General features: G+C 44.3%; 1 protein-coding gene across 5 annotated transcripts in view; it reads right to left on the reverse strand.

The window, feature by feature from the left end:
• Nucleotides 1-1710: 1710 nt before the first annotated feature.
• Nucleotides 1711-18709, reverse strand: part of ARMC9 (armadillo repeat containing 9) — a 57768-nt gene continuing 40769 nt past the window's right edge. For 2 of the 5 annotated variants that reach the window (XM_048954582.1, XM_048954581.1), the window contains 4 exons: nucleotides 15512-15636; nucleotides 12561-12690; nucleotides 8015-8187; nucleotides 1711-5481 (listed from right to left, as the gene is read on the reverse strand). In XM_048954582.1, the coding sequence (XP_048810539.1) occupies nucleotides 5459-5481; nucleotides 8015-8187; nucleotides 12561-12690; nucleotides 15512-15636 (451 nt within the window). In that variant the 3' untranslated portion in view covers nucleotides 1711-5458. Of the gene's footprint in view, nucleotides 5482-8014; nucleotides 8188-12560; nucleotides 13419-15511; nucleotides 15637-18709 lie in introns of those variants that run through there. The other 3 variants (XM_048954584.1, XM_048954583.1, XM_048954585.1) reach the window with 2 other exon arrangements.

The following is an 18709-nucleotide window of genomic DNA, read 5'->3' on the forward strand; positions in this document are numbered from 1 at the left end:
CTTCCCCAGGAGCTGATTCTCCAGCTGGGACAGGGTATTCCCAGCACAAACCACACTCACAGCCCAGAGGAAGGTCACTGACAGGAACATGTGGGCAGTGCCCGTGCCAAGCAGCAGCACCAAACCTTGTCCCTCAGATAAGGCAGCCTATGATCCATTGCTGTGCTCAAGGCAATGGCGGGCATCGTAAAAAAAGGCACGCTACATCGCCACGCTCTGGCCCCACTGCTCCATCCCCACTGCCCAGGGATGGTGGGTGGATGGAGTGGTGCCTAACGAGGCACAGAGATCTCCTCCCTGGCTGCATGAATATCGATCGCAGACCTGCCCCAAACTGGTCTCTTTACTACACCGTTCTGCATAAAGCACTGGCGTCACAAGTCAGAAGGGAAAGGTAATGAGAGATCGCAATCAGCCCCGGCACAAAAGGAAGGAGATTCCTGCATAATTCCGGCTGGAGATGGAAAACCTCTGCCGGTGGGATCGGGTCTGTGCTGCTGTGCAATGAGTGCCTTTCCTGTGCCACAGAGCACACAGTCCAGCCCTGCAGAATAATTCCCATCATAGGAAGAAGTAATGCCAAAAAAGCCCTAAACAAAACAAAATTTCAAGGGAGGGAAGGAAGTAGGCAGGAAACAACACACATGCTCTCCAGAAAACCAGGCCAGATCTGTATGCAGGCACTGTAGTAGGAGGCAAATTCTTATGAAAAACAATGTTTTAGGCACCTGAATTGGAACAAGCAGCTTTCCATGAGGGGCTGAGCCATCCCCTGCTCCCCACGAGGAGAGTGCTGTGTCCTCACAACTGCTTGGGGGAAGCTGAGCTCTGCTGAAGACAGTTTGTGTTTATCACCGCAGCAAATAATGAACATAATGAGAGTTACAGCATGGATTGCAGAATCATAGCACAGCTTATGTTGGAAGGGACCTTAAGGCCCACATCCCCATCCCCTGCTGTGGGCTGATTGCCTCCAGCAGCTCAGGCTGCCCAGGGGCTATCCAACCTGGCCTTGGGCACCAACAGCGATGGGGCACCCACAGCTGTGGGCAGTGGGAGATCCAGATTTTCCTTTTTCACATTGGATTCCACAGATAGACACATTACTCTCACCAGAAGGTCACCCAGCTGAGGTGTGGCTAAGCTTTGCACTCTGCCCTACACAAACAGGACCTGGAGCCATGAAATTGAGCCGAGCTGATGAGACTCACCCCAAAATCAATCCTCGCTCTGCCGTTTTGGGTTGACCTGGGGTGTGATGCACAGCGCCGGCACTTCATTTGGTGCTCATGGTCCTCCTCCATGCTACCAACACGAACCATGAGCCCAAAGGGCAGCGCGTGAGCAGATGGGAACAATGAAGCCACTTGTTCTCAGGAAGCATTCGACCTCTGCCAACAGCCAACCGGATCCAGATGAGGACCGGGGCAGCCAGAGCAGAACATGGCAGAGCGAAGGCAGAACCGCATCCCTTGGCACCCAGCTGCTATTTCCAGCACTCACAGCTCATCCTCACATTAGCTCCACTTTTTCATCACTGTTCAGAGCAAGAGGACCACGGAGTGAAACCTTGAGTGACAAAGCAGGATTATTCCTTAGGTCTAACATACAAAACAGCTCACACATCTGCAAGAGCAATGCTATTCTTTCAGGCACCCACCCAACTGCCTCATTTATTCTTAAAATTAGCTCTCAGCATCATTAAGAGGAAAGCAAATAAAGTGAAGCAACACTTTAAAGACTTGTAAAATGGAAAAAGAAACTGTCTTTTAAATTAAATACCTTGTGAAGTCATTCCCATCCACAGCGAATAATGGCACTCTCCAAAACTTTGGCCTTAAAATCACACCAGAACAGCACTTCGTGTATTTGAAGATAAGCACAAAGCAAACATTTAATGCTGTCACCCGGATATCTGAGGCTTGTTCACTTTCATTTCTACAAATTAACACCAGCATTGCTTGTAAACATAAGCCAGGAAGGAACCTGCAATAAAAGGACATGTTCCAGAAAGTTACTGGATGTCAGAGGGCCATTCAGTCTGCTGATTGCAGAGTATCAGGTTCTGAAAGAGCAAAGTTTGGACAGTGACCTTGTAGTGAAATCAATGCCTTTCCTTCACATGGCAGCATGCAGCAAGGAGGTGGGAAGCAGCTCTCTTTGAGAGGTCTGATACCAAGCACTGTGCAGACGCCAGGCCAGAAGGGCTGCTGGTCCTGGCCTCTGTTAGCTGTGCGCACATCCCCTGGTGCTCCACAGCCAGGTACAGGCAGGCAGGGCCTGCTCCAGCCACCCCGAGGTCAGGCAGGCTGAGCGAGGTGCACCTCTTTGCTCTCCAGCACTTCCCCTCCTGGGACTTTGTCCAGCACTGAGCCACACTGCAACCAAGTGTGAGGACGGATGTGCTGCCAGGAAGGTCTGGCTCAAAGATGAACTTCAGCGGGGAGGAACAGCAGGAAGGCAGGCAGCTCGCTTGCCATCCCACTGTTACTACTCAAAGACATGCACGAATGCACTGCAATGCTTCTCTTTCCTATGCTGTAACATCCTCCATTTTATAAAGGCCCAAGAACTATGGTTTTAAGTTGAAGCAGGGAAGATTTAGGCTGGATGTCAGGGGAAAGTTCTTTACTATGAGTGGTGAGGTGCTGGAACAGGCTGCCCAGAGAGGTTGTGGATGCCACGTCCCTGGAGGTGTCCAAGGCCAGATTGCATGGGGCCCAGGGCAGATCGGTCTAGTATTAAATGTGAAGGTTGGTGGCCCTGTATGTGCTGGATGCTTGGGAGCTTCATGATCCTTGAGGTCCCTTCCAACCTGGGCTGTTCTGTGAGGCAAAGCACAGTGAGAGGCTCATGCCTGCACTGCAGCACTTTGGAGCAAACAATGCCAGCTCCGCAGCTGCGGGCCAGGCTGCGTGAGGGAGCTGTGCTTTCCATTCAGGTGGAGACAAAGCTGCTGAGGACAGAATTTATCACAAAGAAAACAGCGGAAAGTAAACAAATGCACACCCTGTATATCCATGAAACACCAAACAAACTTATCACAGAGAGGAAAAAGTAATATATCCTTTTAGAAACAATTTTGCTCTGTCAGTGGCAGATGATTTTAAAGTATATAGAATGAACTCTCCATGCAAATGTAATTAGACGCGCAGTTCACATTTGGACAATGCTGTCAGAGGGAATGTTGGCTTTTCGGGTGGTCCTGTGTGGAGCCAGGAGTTCAGCTTGAATATCCTTGTGAGCCTCTTCCAGCTGAGGATACTCTATGATTCAGTGTCTCAATAACACTGAAGATACACAGGACATAAGCAGAAAGCATGCCAGTGTCACACAGCACTTTGGTCACACAAGAAAAAAATCCCAGCTCTATGTCTTGTGCCATTTGTGCACTTATTGCAAGTAACACTGCAGCCAGTTCAGGTACAGTCACACCCCTCTCACTCAAGCAGGCAATCTCCACTGCTCCTGTTAGGAACTCACCAGGCTGCTGCTGGATCTGGCAGCAACCTCTACATGGCATACAGCAACCTTTAAGAGAGAGGTGCAGAATTTGCTGTGTGTGTGACTGACCTGATCATTCTGAGACCTCTCAACCTCTGGCAGCGGTGTCCTGCTAACAAAGGCAAAAATCAACACTTCTTACAGCTTCAAACCCTTCTGACCGGCATCATTTTTGTGAACAGACAGAGAACAGAAGGACACAGTATTTTGTCAGGTTCTCATACTGCTGCTCAGCCCATAATTTATTTCAAAGCTCACACACAGTCCCTCTCAAGTATTTGGCAAATGGAGTTTCTCAAGCATTAGTACAAAAAATTGTCTCCAATGCGAAACTCAGCGCTGCAGTGAGATAAATCTCAGCTCAGCTGCTGGGGCTCTCTATGCACCTACAGATGCAGATGAGCATGCATAGCACTTCAGTGTTAACAGCTGGACAGCTGATATTACATGCTGCAAAAAAATAAAGAAAAGCACAGAGGAAAAAGCAAAGCTGCCCACTATGCAAATCCACTACATGAGTTTTTATGGCTGCCTTGTATTGCAGCCCCTATTGGTTCCCCAAAAGGCATTTTTCCATTACTTGCTTTATCAACTTGGAGAGGAGGTGGGTCAATCTAAGCACAGATCAGAGCTTTTCTGTGATTTATCTACCTCAGAGACCTGCAGGATAGGGGTGATTAGCTGCCTACAATCACTTTATGTCCTATGCAGCTGGGTTTTACACCCGTACTCTGCCTGCTTTATGTGAGCCCTGTGGACTTACTGAGTTTCACATCAATACGATCAGATTTCAGACTGCAGGATGTCTTTTTCTTCAAGAGATCCTAACTCCAATCTGAAGTCTGTTATTGAAGGGGTGAGAGGAACTCGTGCGTTGGATGCCTTTCTGTCAGACAGTGAGACAGCATCGCTGGTCTCATGGCAATCACATCAAGAGAGGAAATGGCCTTGGCTATTCAGTTGCCACCACGTACCAAGAGGAACAATTCGAGGTCTCATCACAGAGAAGCTTTCATCTGGACACGATTGCTGACTTTACAACTCTTTGCTCTCAAGGTGGAGGTAATTGCCATTATTGGAGTTGCTTGACCTCTTGGGCTGAGTTCATCTTATGTGTTTCTCACGGTGGAACTCCAACACAAAAGCTTTAACTTCTCCCTTCTTGTACCTACCTAAAAGCATTTGCTTTTAATATCAATTTACAACACACGTGCTTTCTTCTGTGCTTTACAGCTTCAGTGGCAACCAAGTACCAAGGCAAAGTACATTTGAATAGGAGTAATTACTACAGATAAACCTGCTGATCAGACCCCCAGAGGTGAGGTGAGCAGCTGGACAGCAGCACACAGTTTTACAACTGTCACACATTGATGAAATACTTTCCAGCCTTTGATGTTCAAATGCAGACCTCACTCCACACACAGCTGCTCCAGGCAGTAGTTCTACACAGGCAGGTATGCTTTCTCTCCTAGTGCTGATCCCTGGAACTCAGACATTCCCAAACTCATTGACGAAAGCATAATTAAAAAGACAACAGAACAAGTTACAAGCAAGCAATGCCTAAACAAGACGGCTTGTTGGCCAGATCCTGTGCTGAGCCCTATCCATCGTTTTCAAAGGCCATTTACTGTGACACAGAAAGCAGAGAGGAAGAGACTTTCCTGGAGGTAGCAATGTCTCTTTAAACTATCAGAGATGCTGGGACTATATCCATCTACTGTATCAGCTGTGGGCAGCTGATGAGACCTCGAATTGTAACAAGGCCTTTGTCTTAGCCAGCTTGAGAGACGACAGCAGATGCAGCCCATCAGATAATCCCTGAATCACCGTGCAAGGCGTGCGCCGTGCAGTGATAATAACCTCTTCTCAGTAGGTCGCCAGTAAAGCTCATTACAGGAAGCTGGCTCTGTCCTTCAGCAATGTGACAGGTGATTCTCGAGGAAAGGAACTGTTCTCACTTCCTGTAGGACTGGATGCCTGCAGGAAAATAAAGAGAGAGAGCTTGTCAACTGAGCAAGATTTATCAAAGGGCAAAAGCTGCCTGAGGGGAACTACAGTGACACAGCCACCAGAGAGAACATACACAAAGGCACCTTAACCACTTAAAAAATGCAGAAAGTGTTTATGGCAACAACTTGTCTGGGATACTGAAAGAATGCCTGGAGCAGCAGGAAGCCACCCACCAGTATGCAGTCACATGCTCCTTCCTTTAGCACAGATTTTTGTTCCACTCCAGTTCCACCATGCCCTGGGCACAGCTTGGTACAATGCACACATCCTTTCTCTTTGGCTTGCCCTTAAGAGGTGTTTGGAACAGAAGCAGAGTAAGGCACAAGGCAGATTAAATCACTCAGCCATGTGCACACAGAGCACATAAAGCGCAACTGAAAAACTCCAGATTTGGAGATTCATTCTGTGTTCCAGCCACACTGCTACCTCTGCACCAGCTAGGAAGAGGAGCCAGAGAAAGCTCCAGCATGGCTGGTGGCCTCTGGAGGAGCTTCATTTTGCTGCAAGGTGTAGCTTTGGCCCTCTGCTAACAGCAGGCTCCATCTCAGGCAGGATCCTGGCCCCAGGGCTGGAGCTGCACTGAGTACCTGTGCTTCATCTGCATTCCTCAGGCATTCCAAACACCCTTCACACTCCAGTCCAGTTAGTTCAGTTTGTGTAAAAGCCACTTATTTCCAGTAAAAACACCTACAACAAACATCAAAAGAAAGCTAAAACTGCATCTCTAAAGTAAGTAATCACATCGAGTGAGTGCAATCAGAAACTCATATTTTTCTCATTGCGCCCTGAGCTTGTTCTTCTGCAGAATTCCAAAGAAATCCAAGAAGTAAAGACAGTCTTCCAGAGAGACACATTATATACATGGAACTCTGATTAAAGCTCCTCTAACACAACTTCAAAATCAGCTGCAGTATACACTGTGCCCTGGGAAAGGAACTTACTCCATATCCCTACAAAAGCAGCACATACATTTCACATCTTTCATAGGACACAGGCATCATGAAGTGAAAAGCTCCAAAAAATAAACTAGAATAAGGATTTGGGCAAGTTTTGGTGTGCACACCCATTCTGTGCTTTCCCCTTATTCAGTAAAGCTTTTCCTCTTCAATGGACTACTGACTCTGGAAATGAAACAGGAACTGAAGTGAACAGACTGCTGGTCACTTGCTCCACGTGTAGTCAGTACTTCTATCACAGGAAATGGAGAGCATTGATGTCAGGGGTAAAACACAGGGCATACTCAGCAAAAGTAAAGCTGAACGAGCTGGCAGTATTACCTAAGCACGGGACTATTCAAGCAAGTACTCAACATGTCAAAACCACTCTCAGCCACCAGGGACACTTCCCTTCCATTGCCCCACCTGTACTCCCTGAAAGAAAGGTGCCCTCCCTGCACATTTAAACTGTTTAAAAGAGCAATGAGTGAGCAGCACAGAAGACATAGGAAGTTATTTCCTTCTCTTTGATGATTTTCTATGTTATTTCAGTTCTTTATGTTCCATTTTCCTTACCTGGAATGAGAAGTTAACAATAAGCACGCACCTCATTTCTTGGGCAGGTGCAGGAAGCATTCAGAGCTGCCTCACTTTCCTGAAATGCTTAAAGGTAACAGTTTCAGCTAAGAGTGGAGCTGCTGTTACCTTGTGATCATTACTAAATCACCACACCTTTGGAATAGGAACATACAGCACATGGCTCCTTCCAATTTTAATTGCTGCTGGCCTCAAGGGCGTCTTATTTGCACTCCAAAGAAAAGGCTTGTACTTGTCACTCAAGAATGCACCTTCCCATTGGGAATGCACCATCGCCTTTCCCTCCACCCCAGAACCCACAGCTTACACACCCCCTTCATCTCCACACACAATCGCATGAGTATCTGAGACCAGCATTCCTACTTCACTGGGCTGAGGTTGGCAGGCCTGAAGCATGCTTCCTTCTCTCCCCTCCAACCTCAGGTCACCACCCTCCTCTCTTCTGAGCCCACTGCAATCTAGCACTGCTTGCATTATTCAGGAAACGACTCATCCAGACGGTTCTTAAATGCGAGTCTCCTGCAGAAGGATGACTGCCACAAGCAGCACGCCATGCCTGGCTGCCTGCTAACATCTGGTCTGCATTCAGTGGCAGTGTAGACACACCCAGGGACCCAAATTCAAGAACGTTAGACAAGTTATACAGCAGAGCGAACAAGTGTCTAAAGAAAAAGAGACAGTAATGACATCCAGAGAATGTCTAATACGAGACTTTGGAGAAATTGGGCCACTTTTCTCCACCCAGAGACAGGAAAAAGTGTGTCTCTGTTCACATGATAGTCTGGAAAGAGGAGCAGTGTTCAGCAAGATATAATTTCATGGTTGTGCATCCTGCAGATGACAAGTACAATGTCATATACTCCTGGCACACTCGCAGCACACGACTTCATTCCTGGAGAGCTCCTGCAGAACTCCCTCCTTTCCCACCCAAAGTGCTGACAAGCAGAATGATGACTGTTTCCACTTACTCTGTCTGCTCCTTGTGGATGATCCCGAGGAGCTGGGACGGCTCGTTTGTTGGGGTCCAGACTGGGAGAACTGGGGGGCAATGGTTGGGATCTTTCCCTTTCTGGGGCTGGCACTGTGCATTTCAGGAGTGCGAGGGATCTTAGGTTTGCTGGTAAAGGCTGAAGAAAACTCACTGTAGGACACGGAAAAGGGTTAGCGATGCATGGAGAGAAACATATGCACAGGAAGCCTGCAATCAAGTGAAACCAAGTGACCAAATTCAGGGAGACAATCAAATGGAGAGGAACATGACAGCACTGGTACTGCTGCAGGGCACGCACCCACCACAGCCTCCAGCTCCATGGATGTGCCTCTTCTATTCAAACTTGGCTCTTTAGACAACACCATTGAACCTGCTAAGCTAGGTCCCTCACAAACAAGTAACAGACATTGTTTGTTTTGTCCACATTGTTTGCTATCATCTTTATCTTACACAGACTCATTCAGAGGTGCAAACCGTATATAGGGATGCTACAGCATAGGAATGCATCCTTGTAGGCCACAACACCAACAGACGCAAATCCTTGCTGGCTCCCAGCTGTGACAAGATTCATACATCTCCCAAAAGTCTTTATCAAAAGCACAAAAAGCTACAATAGCTTCCATAAAATATATTCCCTAAACACACAGCTACCTCGCTCACACTGAGAACACTGCTGTGATTTCATATTCTGCACATGCTGCAAGAATACCAGTCTTTAGGATTTAGTCCATAACTACATGAGGACACACTGTCCTTTCCTGTCCTTAGCATAAATATATTTTTTCTGGTATACAAACAGTGAAGGCTACTAGGAAATATAGGTTTGTAACATAATTTTGAATCTATATTCATGCTGGTTCTGGTAAGGCAATTTTCTCCTAAGGGGAGAAAAGATTAAAGTGAAATAACAGCTTCATGAAGAAGCACATTGTATTAAAAGGAAATAAAAGCAGAGTCAAAGTAGGAGATCCATAAAAGTGCCATCGAAAGGAAGGTGATTAAATTTTATTTGGAAAGTCGCAGTGTTATTAGCTCCATCAAAAGAACCTTTGTGAGCATCAGAGAGGCTGATTAGGGGATTTTCAAGACATTTAATCCCTCCGCGCCTCCTGGGAATGCTGCTGAGTCAACCATCGCCCCTGCTTCACCTTGCAGGGAGATTTGGCAGCCAGCGCTTCTTTATACTTGATGCAACATTAATTGTCCATATTTTGCATTCCTGTGTGCTAACTATTAGGGACAGACACCAACTGGTCTCCTCAGAACCACCTCTGCAGCCCTCCACCTTCCTCTGAGCATGACAAGTATCAAACTTGCACCATTTCAAAAGAGGAGGTGGCAGATGGCAGCAAAGCCAGCAAAACAAAGCCAGAATCCAGAGATGGGTTAAACTTACCCTGAGCTCTGAATCACATCTTTAAATGTCTCTCCCCATCAAACAGTTTCATTGTTACGGCTTGTTTGCAGTTTTATCCACTCGGGCTCAAGTGCTGTGTTTCAATACAGTTGTGGTATCTTATGTGGACTAAGGTGTGTTAACACAGATGAAAAAGCAAGACCCAACAGCCTCAGCAGTATTTGAGCCATAAATAAGATTCTTCATTACTTGCAAATACCTTTATCAAAGAGAAGGAATGCAAAATGGTATTGTATGATGGCTCACGTTATTTGCAAACTGCCTGAAAAGGATTATATGAAATAACTCACTAGTAAACACTGTAAAGGTCAAAGAACATTCTGCTGGTATTCTGACAGGATGTACATACAGCACACCTCAAGTCTCCCTGTGCCCAGGTGTCACTGAGCTACTTCATCTTCTACTACATCAATGCACAAAGACCAACAGAAACAGGTTGTTCAGTTTTTAATGGTATTTTACCTATCTGGCACCCTTCAGGATTTGAGAATCCTTTAGGATTTGAGAAAAAAAGCAGCAAAATCCGCTGTGGGATAATGATCTGTGATATTTGGTGAAGAATTGTGACAAAGTATGGCAATCTGAGAGCAAGTGCTCTAACACAAAAAAATAAAGCAGAACCCTAAATTTGCACTGATGAGAATGAAAACTCTCTGGAAAAATGGAAATGGTTGTCTACTCGAGTACACAACAGACTGACATTGAGATCTAAATAAGCCAAGAGGTGTGACAAGACTTGACATATAAATGGAACATATCAGCTGCTCTCTCCAAGAGAAGCACACTCAGACTTTTGGCCAATTTTACCAGACTGAAAGAAAGGGGAGAGTGGAGTAGACCCTCCAGAGCTTAATCTCTTTATGATGATGCTGGCCCTAGTCACGATAAAAAATAAGGGATTTTTTTAAGCAAGCCTCCACCATAAACTCAAGTCTATTACAAATGCATGCCCTGTTAGCTAAGAAGCACAACACAACTGTATTGTTACATGGACTCATAGAACCATAAAAAGGTTTAAGCTGAAAGGGACATTCAAGATCACCTACTTCTAACTCCCCCCCCTGCTATAAGCAGGGACACCTCCCTCTAGATCAGGTTGCTCAAAGCCCAGTGGATCAAAATGCAGCAGAGAACAGTGCAGAAGCAGCTGCCGGTCTGGCTTGCATCAGTTGCAACCATTTGTTCCTACAAAAACACAATAACTGTGATGGACAAGCCACTAGTAGGGCATCTCAGACTGATTTACTGCAAATGCAGCTTTGCAGATCTCTCTGCAGTTAAATCCTCAATTAATGCTGCTCAAGGAAGAGGAGAAATTCTCAGCATCTCCACGAGTCAGTCTTCCTTTTTCATACAGAACTTTTCGGATGGTCTCAGTATTTCTGTAGTAAGGAGGCTCCTCTGACAGTAGACATGTGACCAAAGCAAAGATTATTAATTCACTCTGTTTTGCAAACACGTGAAAGTATGCTTCCAAGGAGGAAAGAAGGAAAGGAAGAACAAAAAGGCAGGTCTAGCTATTGCAACACCAACATATCAACAAAAGACCCCGACACAGAAAACCCTATGTTCTGCTTGGACTGTGAATGGCTGCATTCCCACATTTGTAACTTGAGGCTGCTTTCGTAAATCCCAATTACTGTATGCATGGGGAGGGAGCATGAGATGAAGAGATATCACCTCCTTCTGCAGTGCTGCATCCGTTCAGTTAGAAATGTATTACTGAGATTTAGACACACTTATATTCAGAAATATTCAAGATTATTGAGGACATATCTTTTTAACAATGGATAATGACTGCAGGGAAGCACAGCCACACACTGAGGGCAAGATACTCCCTATTTATCTTGCTCTTGCAAGCTGAAGCCTGAGAAATAGCCTCCCACCATCTGCCAAAGCACAAAGCAAGCAATTTGGTCACAACATCCTCATGGTCTGTCTGTATCTGTAGTAAGTGCTTAGCTACTGTTGTACTGAGAGGCAACACTGAAGTAAAACCAGTAATGCTGGGATAGTATGACAACTAAGCACTCCAACTGCTCAACAGCGATAATTTGTTGACAGTATATTATTTCTCAGATCTCACCATGGAAGTAGCACAATTGGAATATATTTATGTGTATATATATAAAAAAGAATCTGTACACCACATAGAAACAAAGCTCTAAGCAAATAATGCAGTTCCCAGGAGTGCTGGAGCTTTAACTGACATGGGTAATTAAGCCCTTCTGAAAAATCTGACCCATGAAGAGTCACTAAAACCTTTAATGCATCTCCACCCATTCTGTGTTTTACTTTTGGAATGTATTTGCTATTAACATTTCTATACTCTCACTGTTTAAAACTTGGCCCAATCAAATTAGCTTTAGGAAAAAGCTGTTAACGTCTGAAGGACACATGCAGGTCCTGAAAAACTTTGGTCAATCTTGGTCCAACTCCTAATGAATTCCTACTTCTCATCCAGGATATAACATCACCGTCCTCCATACGACAAAAGCTGCAGAGAGGGCTCAATATACGAACAGGAGAAGGAGAGCAAGATCTCTCTTCACAGAAATTGTTTCAAGACAAAGTTGAAACCCTCTACGGGGAGAGCATGTAATACTGACTTCCTTGCTCTTCCCACATAGGAAACAAACCATCAAGGACTGCAGTCAGCAATGCCAGCTTCTCAGCATGTTTAAACACAGCATATCCACTTAAATGCTTAATCTCTCTTCTGTACATTAATTCCTGCCCTCTTCTCATAGCTACACCTCTTTCTTTACTATTCCAATGATTTTTCATGGGGTACAGTAGAGTCATTTAAGGAAGCAATCAGGAAGTTTTACTTGCAGAAAACCAGGCTGTGCATACATGTGATGTTCATTAGTAACATCTTGCTTGAGGTTTCTCCCATTCTGGACCAGATGCTTAGAAATTGAATGGCTGCCTCTGGCACTGCTAAGGGTATTTTGTTTGGCAAGCACTACCACAGCTGTCTCAGACCAGACTACATCATACATCAAATGACTTCACAGATTGTCTTCGCAGCAGCATGGAATTAGCTGGTAAATCCCCTCAGACTCCTCTCACACTCTTAGATATCTATCTGGATAAATCATACCTATGAGAGTGCCCATTCACTTTGTCTTGGGTGAAGTCAGTAGACTGGGAAGACAAGATATCACCAGCTTCAACGCTTCGGTCCATCCTATGGCCTGATGAGAATATTTTAGATGGCTTCATTTCAATTGCTGTTTCAAAAGGAAACACAATTCAGTGAGGAATTCTTAACAGTTTGCTAGAAACACAATCAAGTAGCTATGTGAAAGAAAGGCAGAGACAGAAGCAAGCTACCGAGTTACTGTAGCAGAGCACTCTGCTGCTCATCAGCTGAGCCAAGCTAACTGCATGTGTGCATACTTCTGGCCCCTTACAACTGCAAAGTAAAACACGCTTGGATCATTTTCAAAGTAGCTCCACTTTGCATTTGTGATGGCCTAGGAACACGCAGACCACCAATTAACATGCATCAGTTAATATCTGATGCCTTATTAAAGCCACAGGAATGCAACCACCTGCACCGGTCTGTCCATATCCACAGCAACAGCTGCCACAGCAGGCAAAAAAAATAAGAAGTGTTCAGGACACCTCTGTCAGAATTAAGCTCTATTACATTTGCTCAATAAATCTCACCTTCTGCCTTGTGCTAATGTGAAACAGGACAGTCAGCTTGCTGAGAGACACAAGAGTATCAAGATGTGCAAGTCCAATATGAGGGCAGGAAAATCCCTAGCTCCATTTCTCTGCATTCCTCCCATGCCTGCGACAGATTGCCCTCCTGTTTATTTGCTCACATGCTGATAGGGATAGAGTTCGGGCCCCTTTCAGACAAGAACTTGGCTGCCTAGTGCATATTCTGTCTGGGATTCACTGTGAGTGTAATAAGATGACCGAGGTTCATCTTCAGTCCACAAGTTTTCTGCTTGTAGGAGGCAAAAAAAAAGGTCAGAATTACTATTATAGACACATTTCCAAACTGATCACATGGGAAGATGGTCCTAGACAGAATCAGAAAAATGAGAAGGCAACACAAGAACAGGTGACTAGATCCAGGTGCAGAGGACACAGAAAACAGGAGAGGTTTCTTGATGTTAAGTTTTGCTTCCTTGAGACATGACCTTGTTGATATCAACTGTTCACATAAAGCTTTTCTTTTTTACTCTTGGTCTTTCATTATTCATTTCATGACTGGAACTCATAAAACTGTGAAAACCAAAGCATTTGTGTGATGCTGAAAAACACATACTCTGAAATGAGTAGCTTCCTGACACTCAAGAGGTCATTAAATTGCTTATTCTATTTAACTATTGCTATTTAACAGCAACAACATTTGACCGGCACTGTGAGAGCCTTTATAAGCAGTACAATCTAGTTATCTTACTAGTATCCATCTGCACACAGTTTTGACTGAAAATAGTTAGCAAACGTTTTCAGAGCATACAAAAAAGGTTAGAAAATATGAGGACATTACAGTTGGCAGCATTTTCTTCATCATGAAAGCATTAAATCCATTCTGTCCTTCAAAAATTAGCATTTGCTTTGCTGACTTGCTCAGATTCCCTTTGTAAGCCACCCCACAAATCTCTGCAAGCAATCCGCCAGACAGCATCAGCAGCACAGATAAGGAGACAGAGGTCAGCGAATGCATTTCACTGGCAAGATATGAACAAGATGTGGTTCAGAAGGCACGCTGGCTCCTGGTGGCTGCATAATGCCTTGGAAATAGCATCCAAAGGAGAGCTGAATCTACAACACGCTTTAAAACAGCAACTAGCAGCACATTTTATACCTGCTTTGCTTAATTTTCGTTACAAAGCATATGTACAACTTGATTTCTTTTCCTTCTGACTTCCCTGTAGAGCAGGCTTAGCTACACTCAGCATGCTACTGCATATAGCAAGGCTCAAGGACAGCAGCTCTCACTCCTGCACAACAGCAAGAACTCAAGTGCCCAGCTCAAGCAGGAGCTTCATCTGCTTCTATCATGGCCTTTCAGCATGTTATATTTATCAGCTCTAGGCATTATGCAAATGGATTCCTGTCTGCAAGACCTTGGTTACTTTTCTCAGAATCCTTTTCATTTCCTCTAGGAAATTCAAAAAACAAGAAGGGAGAGAAAAAAGCTATGTTATTTCTTGACTGCTTCAAAGCATATTTTTCAGGAAAGTAAAAGCAGGCTTTTGTCTGAGCTTATTGGTAATTCTGTACTAGACGTGCTGCAACATCCTTTATTTAAGTTTGCAGAACATTTTGCCTTAAAACTCTAATTGGAAACGACAATGAATCCCTGCAAACAGGTTGGAACAGTTACATCAAAAGTAGCACGACTCTGTGGATATTAGATCAGAAGTATTTCAGAAGCCTACAACCTCTTAAACTCCATCACGTTTCTGAGCTCTCACGTCCAGATGAGCGTGCACTGATTTCAGTGCAAGTTGCAAGGACAGAATCTTTAGCAGCATCACCCACAAAGCAGCTACACAGCACAGAGCTTCCCATCCTCCACAAGCTTTTATGGTTGCAGTTGCAAAATGAAGTAGATAACTGCAGCTGCCTTGACTTTTATACAGGGGTCTGGCCAATGGAGCCTGCAGGTGCCAGCACACAGTAATTCATTTAGATCTAAACAAGGCTGTATTTGATCAAGTAAGTGGCTTTGCCTGTTGGGAAGTGCACTGTATCTGGGCTGCGGCTCTTTCCCTAGGCAGAGAACGTCATGGAGTGAAAAAAAATCCACTTAGCATGTCGGAAGCCCTGGGTATGATCCCTGACCCTTCCACAGGAAGGGAGATGGAGCGAGGCAATGGAGACTATTAGTGTCTGCTGGGCGCACATCACTTTCTGCAGCTGTTCATTCAGCTGGAGCTGAATGTGGTCCCAGGATCACGCAGGCTGCCCCAAACAGAGGGCATGCTCCAAGGCTACACTGAAAATAATGATTCAAAAATCTACAGAACACGTTGGGTCCCAAATGCTTGCCCCAGTCAAGACAGACACCAACAACTTCCTTACATGAAGAGGAAGCGCAGAGGTCAGCAATGCCAGAGCTGCTCCCGGCACAGACAGGAGGAGAACCGCTCAGCAGAGACTGGGAATTTTCATCTCTATCGTGACAAGAAATGGAATCGTTTTCTGGCCTGGAGGAGAAAGGAAAAGGCAGGCCGGTGAATATTTGCAGTCACCTGAGCAGAAGTTTGATTTTCTTCAAATTGCCTGTAATAGAAGAAATTAAAATCTGTATTTTTCATACAGCAAACTAGTGCCAAGGCCATAATTTAACTGCACAACTGTAGCTTCCCCAGACCAGCTGATGTTGGACGTATTTGGAAGGAACATTTTTTCCTACAGCAATGAAGAGCCAAGGAAAGGAAACTGTACCTCCTTACAGTCTGAAGACCCAAAATACCAGCATGACACTTAAAGAAAAATACTACAGCAGTGGGCCTGTGAGGTCTCTAGTTCTCAGCTTTTTCATGCATTTAAGTTTTGCTCCTGATTATGACAAGGATTTCACTCTATAGAGAGCAATACACAGCACTCATTTAAAGGAGGTAGGATGTAGAACCGTAGATTTCCCAAGTTAGGTGGGTCAATGAGAAATCTAAGCAGCTGAAGATGAGAAAAGGAAAGAGATGGCTTGTTACTAAGCAATAAAACCCAGGAGAAGGGAGAAGGGTGTGCAAACCATGAAAAAAAAAAACGGGCAGACGCAGAAAGTTTCCCTGTCCAATAGCAGGTTAAGGCAATTAAGCTACATTTCTAGTTAGAAAGGGAACATTCCAAGGAGTCAGTTAGTGATTTCTCAGCTAAACCAGTTTCTAAGGAAACAGCTAGCAGAATATTAAGTAGCTCAGTCCCCCTCCAGTGATCTCAGCAGTGAGGCTTTGGAGAGAAGGGAAAGGAAAAAAAGCAGCCTTGCAGTATTTCCTGGCTCCCCATAAAGCAAGAGCTTGTCCGTACAGGGATCCCATGACAATTCATCTGAAATAACCAGAGACTTGTCTGTGCTGGGAAGTCAGAGAAAAAACAGCATGGAATATCAGCTCCATGTGCAGTAGCTCCTCTGTATTGATTTTCTGTGTGAATACTCCTATTCAGCACCAGAAATCCCCCCTCTTCTTTTTTGACTCCTGAACCAACAACTCAGAGATGCATTATAGCATCTCCATTAACAGCATTCTCTTTCATCGTGTTTTAAAGATGGAATACGTTGCATCAAGTCTTGAAAATTTTTTCTGCAAACATCTCAGGTAATTCAAATTGCCCCGGGTTGCTCCTAAGTAAATATGCTACACAAGAAAGTAGGAAGTGACACTTCTCATATTATTTCATCTGATGGGAATGTGAGCCATCTGAACCATTTAAAATATGAAATACATCCACTTCAGATATTGCTTTCAAATTAAAGCAGATAAGATTTCACTACTTGCATTGTCTTGCTCTTCCAAGGCTTCCTATTGGAGAATTTCTCTTTCTAGTGAGTCAATTCTTATTAGAAAGGCATAAAGCCACCAAAGTGCATCAATTACTGAACAAAATCTAGTTCAAGCGTGCTCATTCGCTGCCTTTTTCTTGCACACAGATGTGTAAAAAGGTGGCTTTATTCTGCATCTAGCAGTGACCTGAAGCTGCATTACAGAGGCTGGGGAGGTGTTCAGAAGGAGGTTCATGCTTTGATAAAACAACAACACTGGCATCACTTGGGTAATCCCAGGATTCTGTTAAGCAAACACGTTACCCAGGTAGATGGTGCAAAAAGAGGCATTTGATCATTTGATCAATTTGATCATAGAGAACATTCCTGACACATTAATTGTAATGCATTACATCGCACCAGGAAAATAAAAACTATTTCCCCTGATTTGACCTGTTTTTTCCCTTTGGAAAGTCACTTCATCTTCACGTGCTACTTTTCCTTTCCACTTCTAAAGCAGGAATGTAAAGCTCGAGACACTCCAGTAGTAATTAAGACTTACTCTTGAAAAATACTTTCTAATACTTTCTAAATATACAAAATGCTAAGCAGGGCTACCTTAACAGCTGGTGCTGTTGAGTATGAGCAGTATGAGTCCAGATCTTCTAGTCCACTATGGGAAAAACACCATGCAGGGGAAGTGAGACTCTGAACACAGACCCTACGATGATGTGGCACTGTGTATTTAATCATGCATTAGCCAGTTCAGACTTCTAAGGCATGCAGTTGTTTTGCACGACTGCAGAAAAAAAGATTATCTAATCTCTATGCTACTAATACAAGTTTGTATAAATGAGATGGTGTTTTCTTCACACACACTCTCTTAATATACAGGAAGAGGGAGAGGGCTTGCAAAAGCTCTGGACATTGAAATGGTGCAAAAGCTGATGACCGTGAGAAATGATGCGAACTCCAAATTGGCATCCAGGTTACAGCAGGCAGAAGTAGGCTCCATGCTCAAACAGAGGTCATTCTTTCCAGGCTAGCAGTCAGAAAAAATAAAAATGAAAACTCAAGACTGCGCAGGACAAATTCTGCTCTGCAAAAGCCAAAGCTTTTCCTTCTGCCTTAGAAGTGTGTGTTTCATTCACCTTCCCTAATTTTTTTTTTAGATGTTTCCTGACCTTTTTTCATCCCCAGATCTCATATGCTTTACTTGTCCATACTGAGACTATAGTGACATAAATCAATATAATCCCACATGAATTGCACTGCTGCCAAAAACAAAACCCCACAAAAACATAACAGTTGAAAAGAAGTGTTTCTGGTGAATCAGGAGGGTTCCAAGTCAGTTCACTTGCTTGTTCAAATGCCACTGCAAAATAGTGGTGCAAATGGACACTGGCAGGATAAAGTTGGAATCACTCCCCATCCACAACAGTAAGCTCAGGTCAGATTCAGCTATACACATACAACCACTGCCTACATCAGTCCTCTGTTGTCTGAATAGACCTTCCACCTTAAAATGTGGAAGAAATGTATTTTAAAAACTTGAAAATACGAACATGGAAGCAGAAAGCAGCAGAGGAATGACATGGGACAGTCTTCAGAATACCGAGCTGATAGAATCCCAAGCCAATCCCAAGTTTTACACGCCCCATACAAGCTACAAACAGAACACACTGCAAGAAAAAGAAAGGATTATGAACACAAGGAATATAATGCAACTTCAAATCAAACCAATCAGTAAACATTTGTTCAACTTGTTAAATTATGTGACGTCAGCCAACGGATGT

The sequence above is a fragment of the Lagopus muta genome, chromosome 9 (genome assembly GCF_023343835.1).
Source record: "Lagopus muta isolate bLagMut1 chromosome 9, bLagMut1 primary, whole genome shotgun sequence".
NCBI lineage: Eukaryota > Metazoa > Chordata > Aves > Galliformes > Phasianidae > Lagopus > Lagopus muta.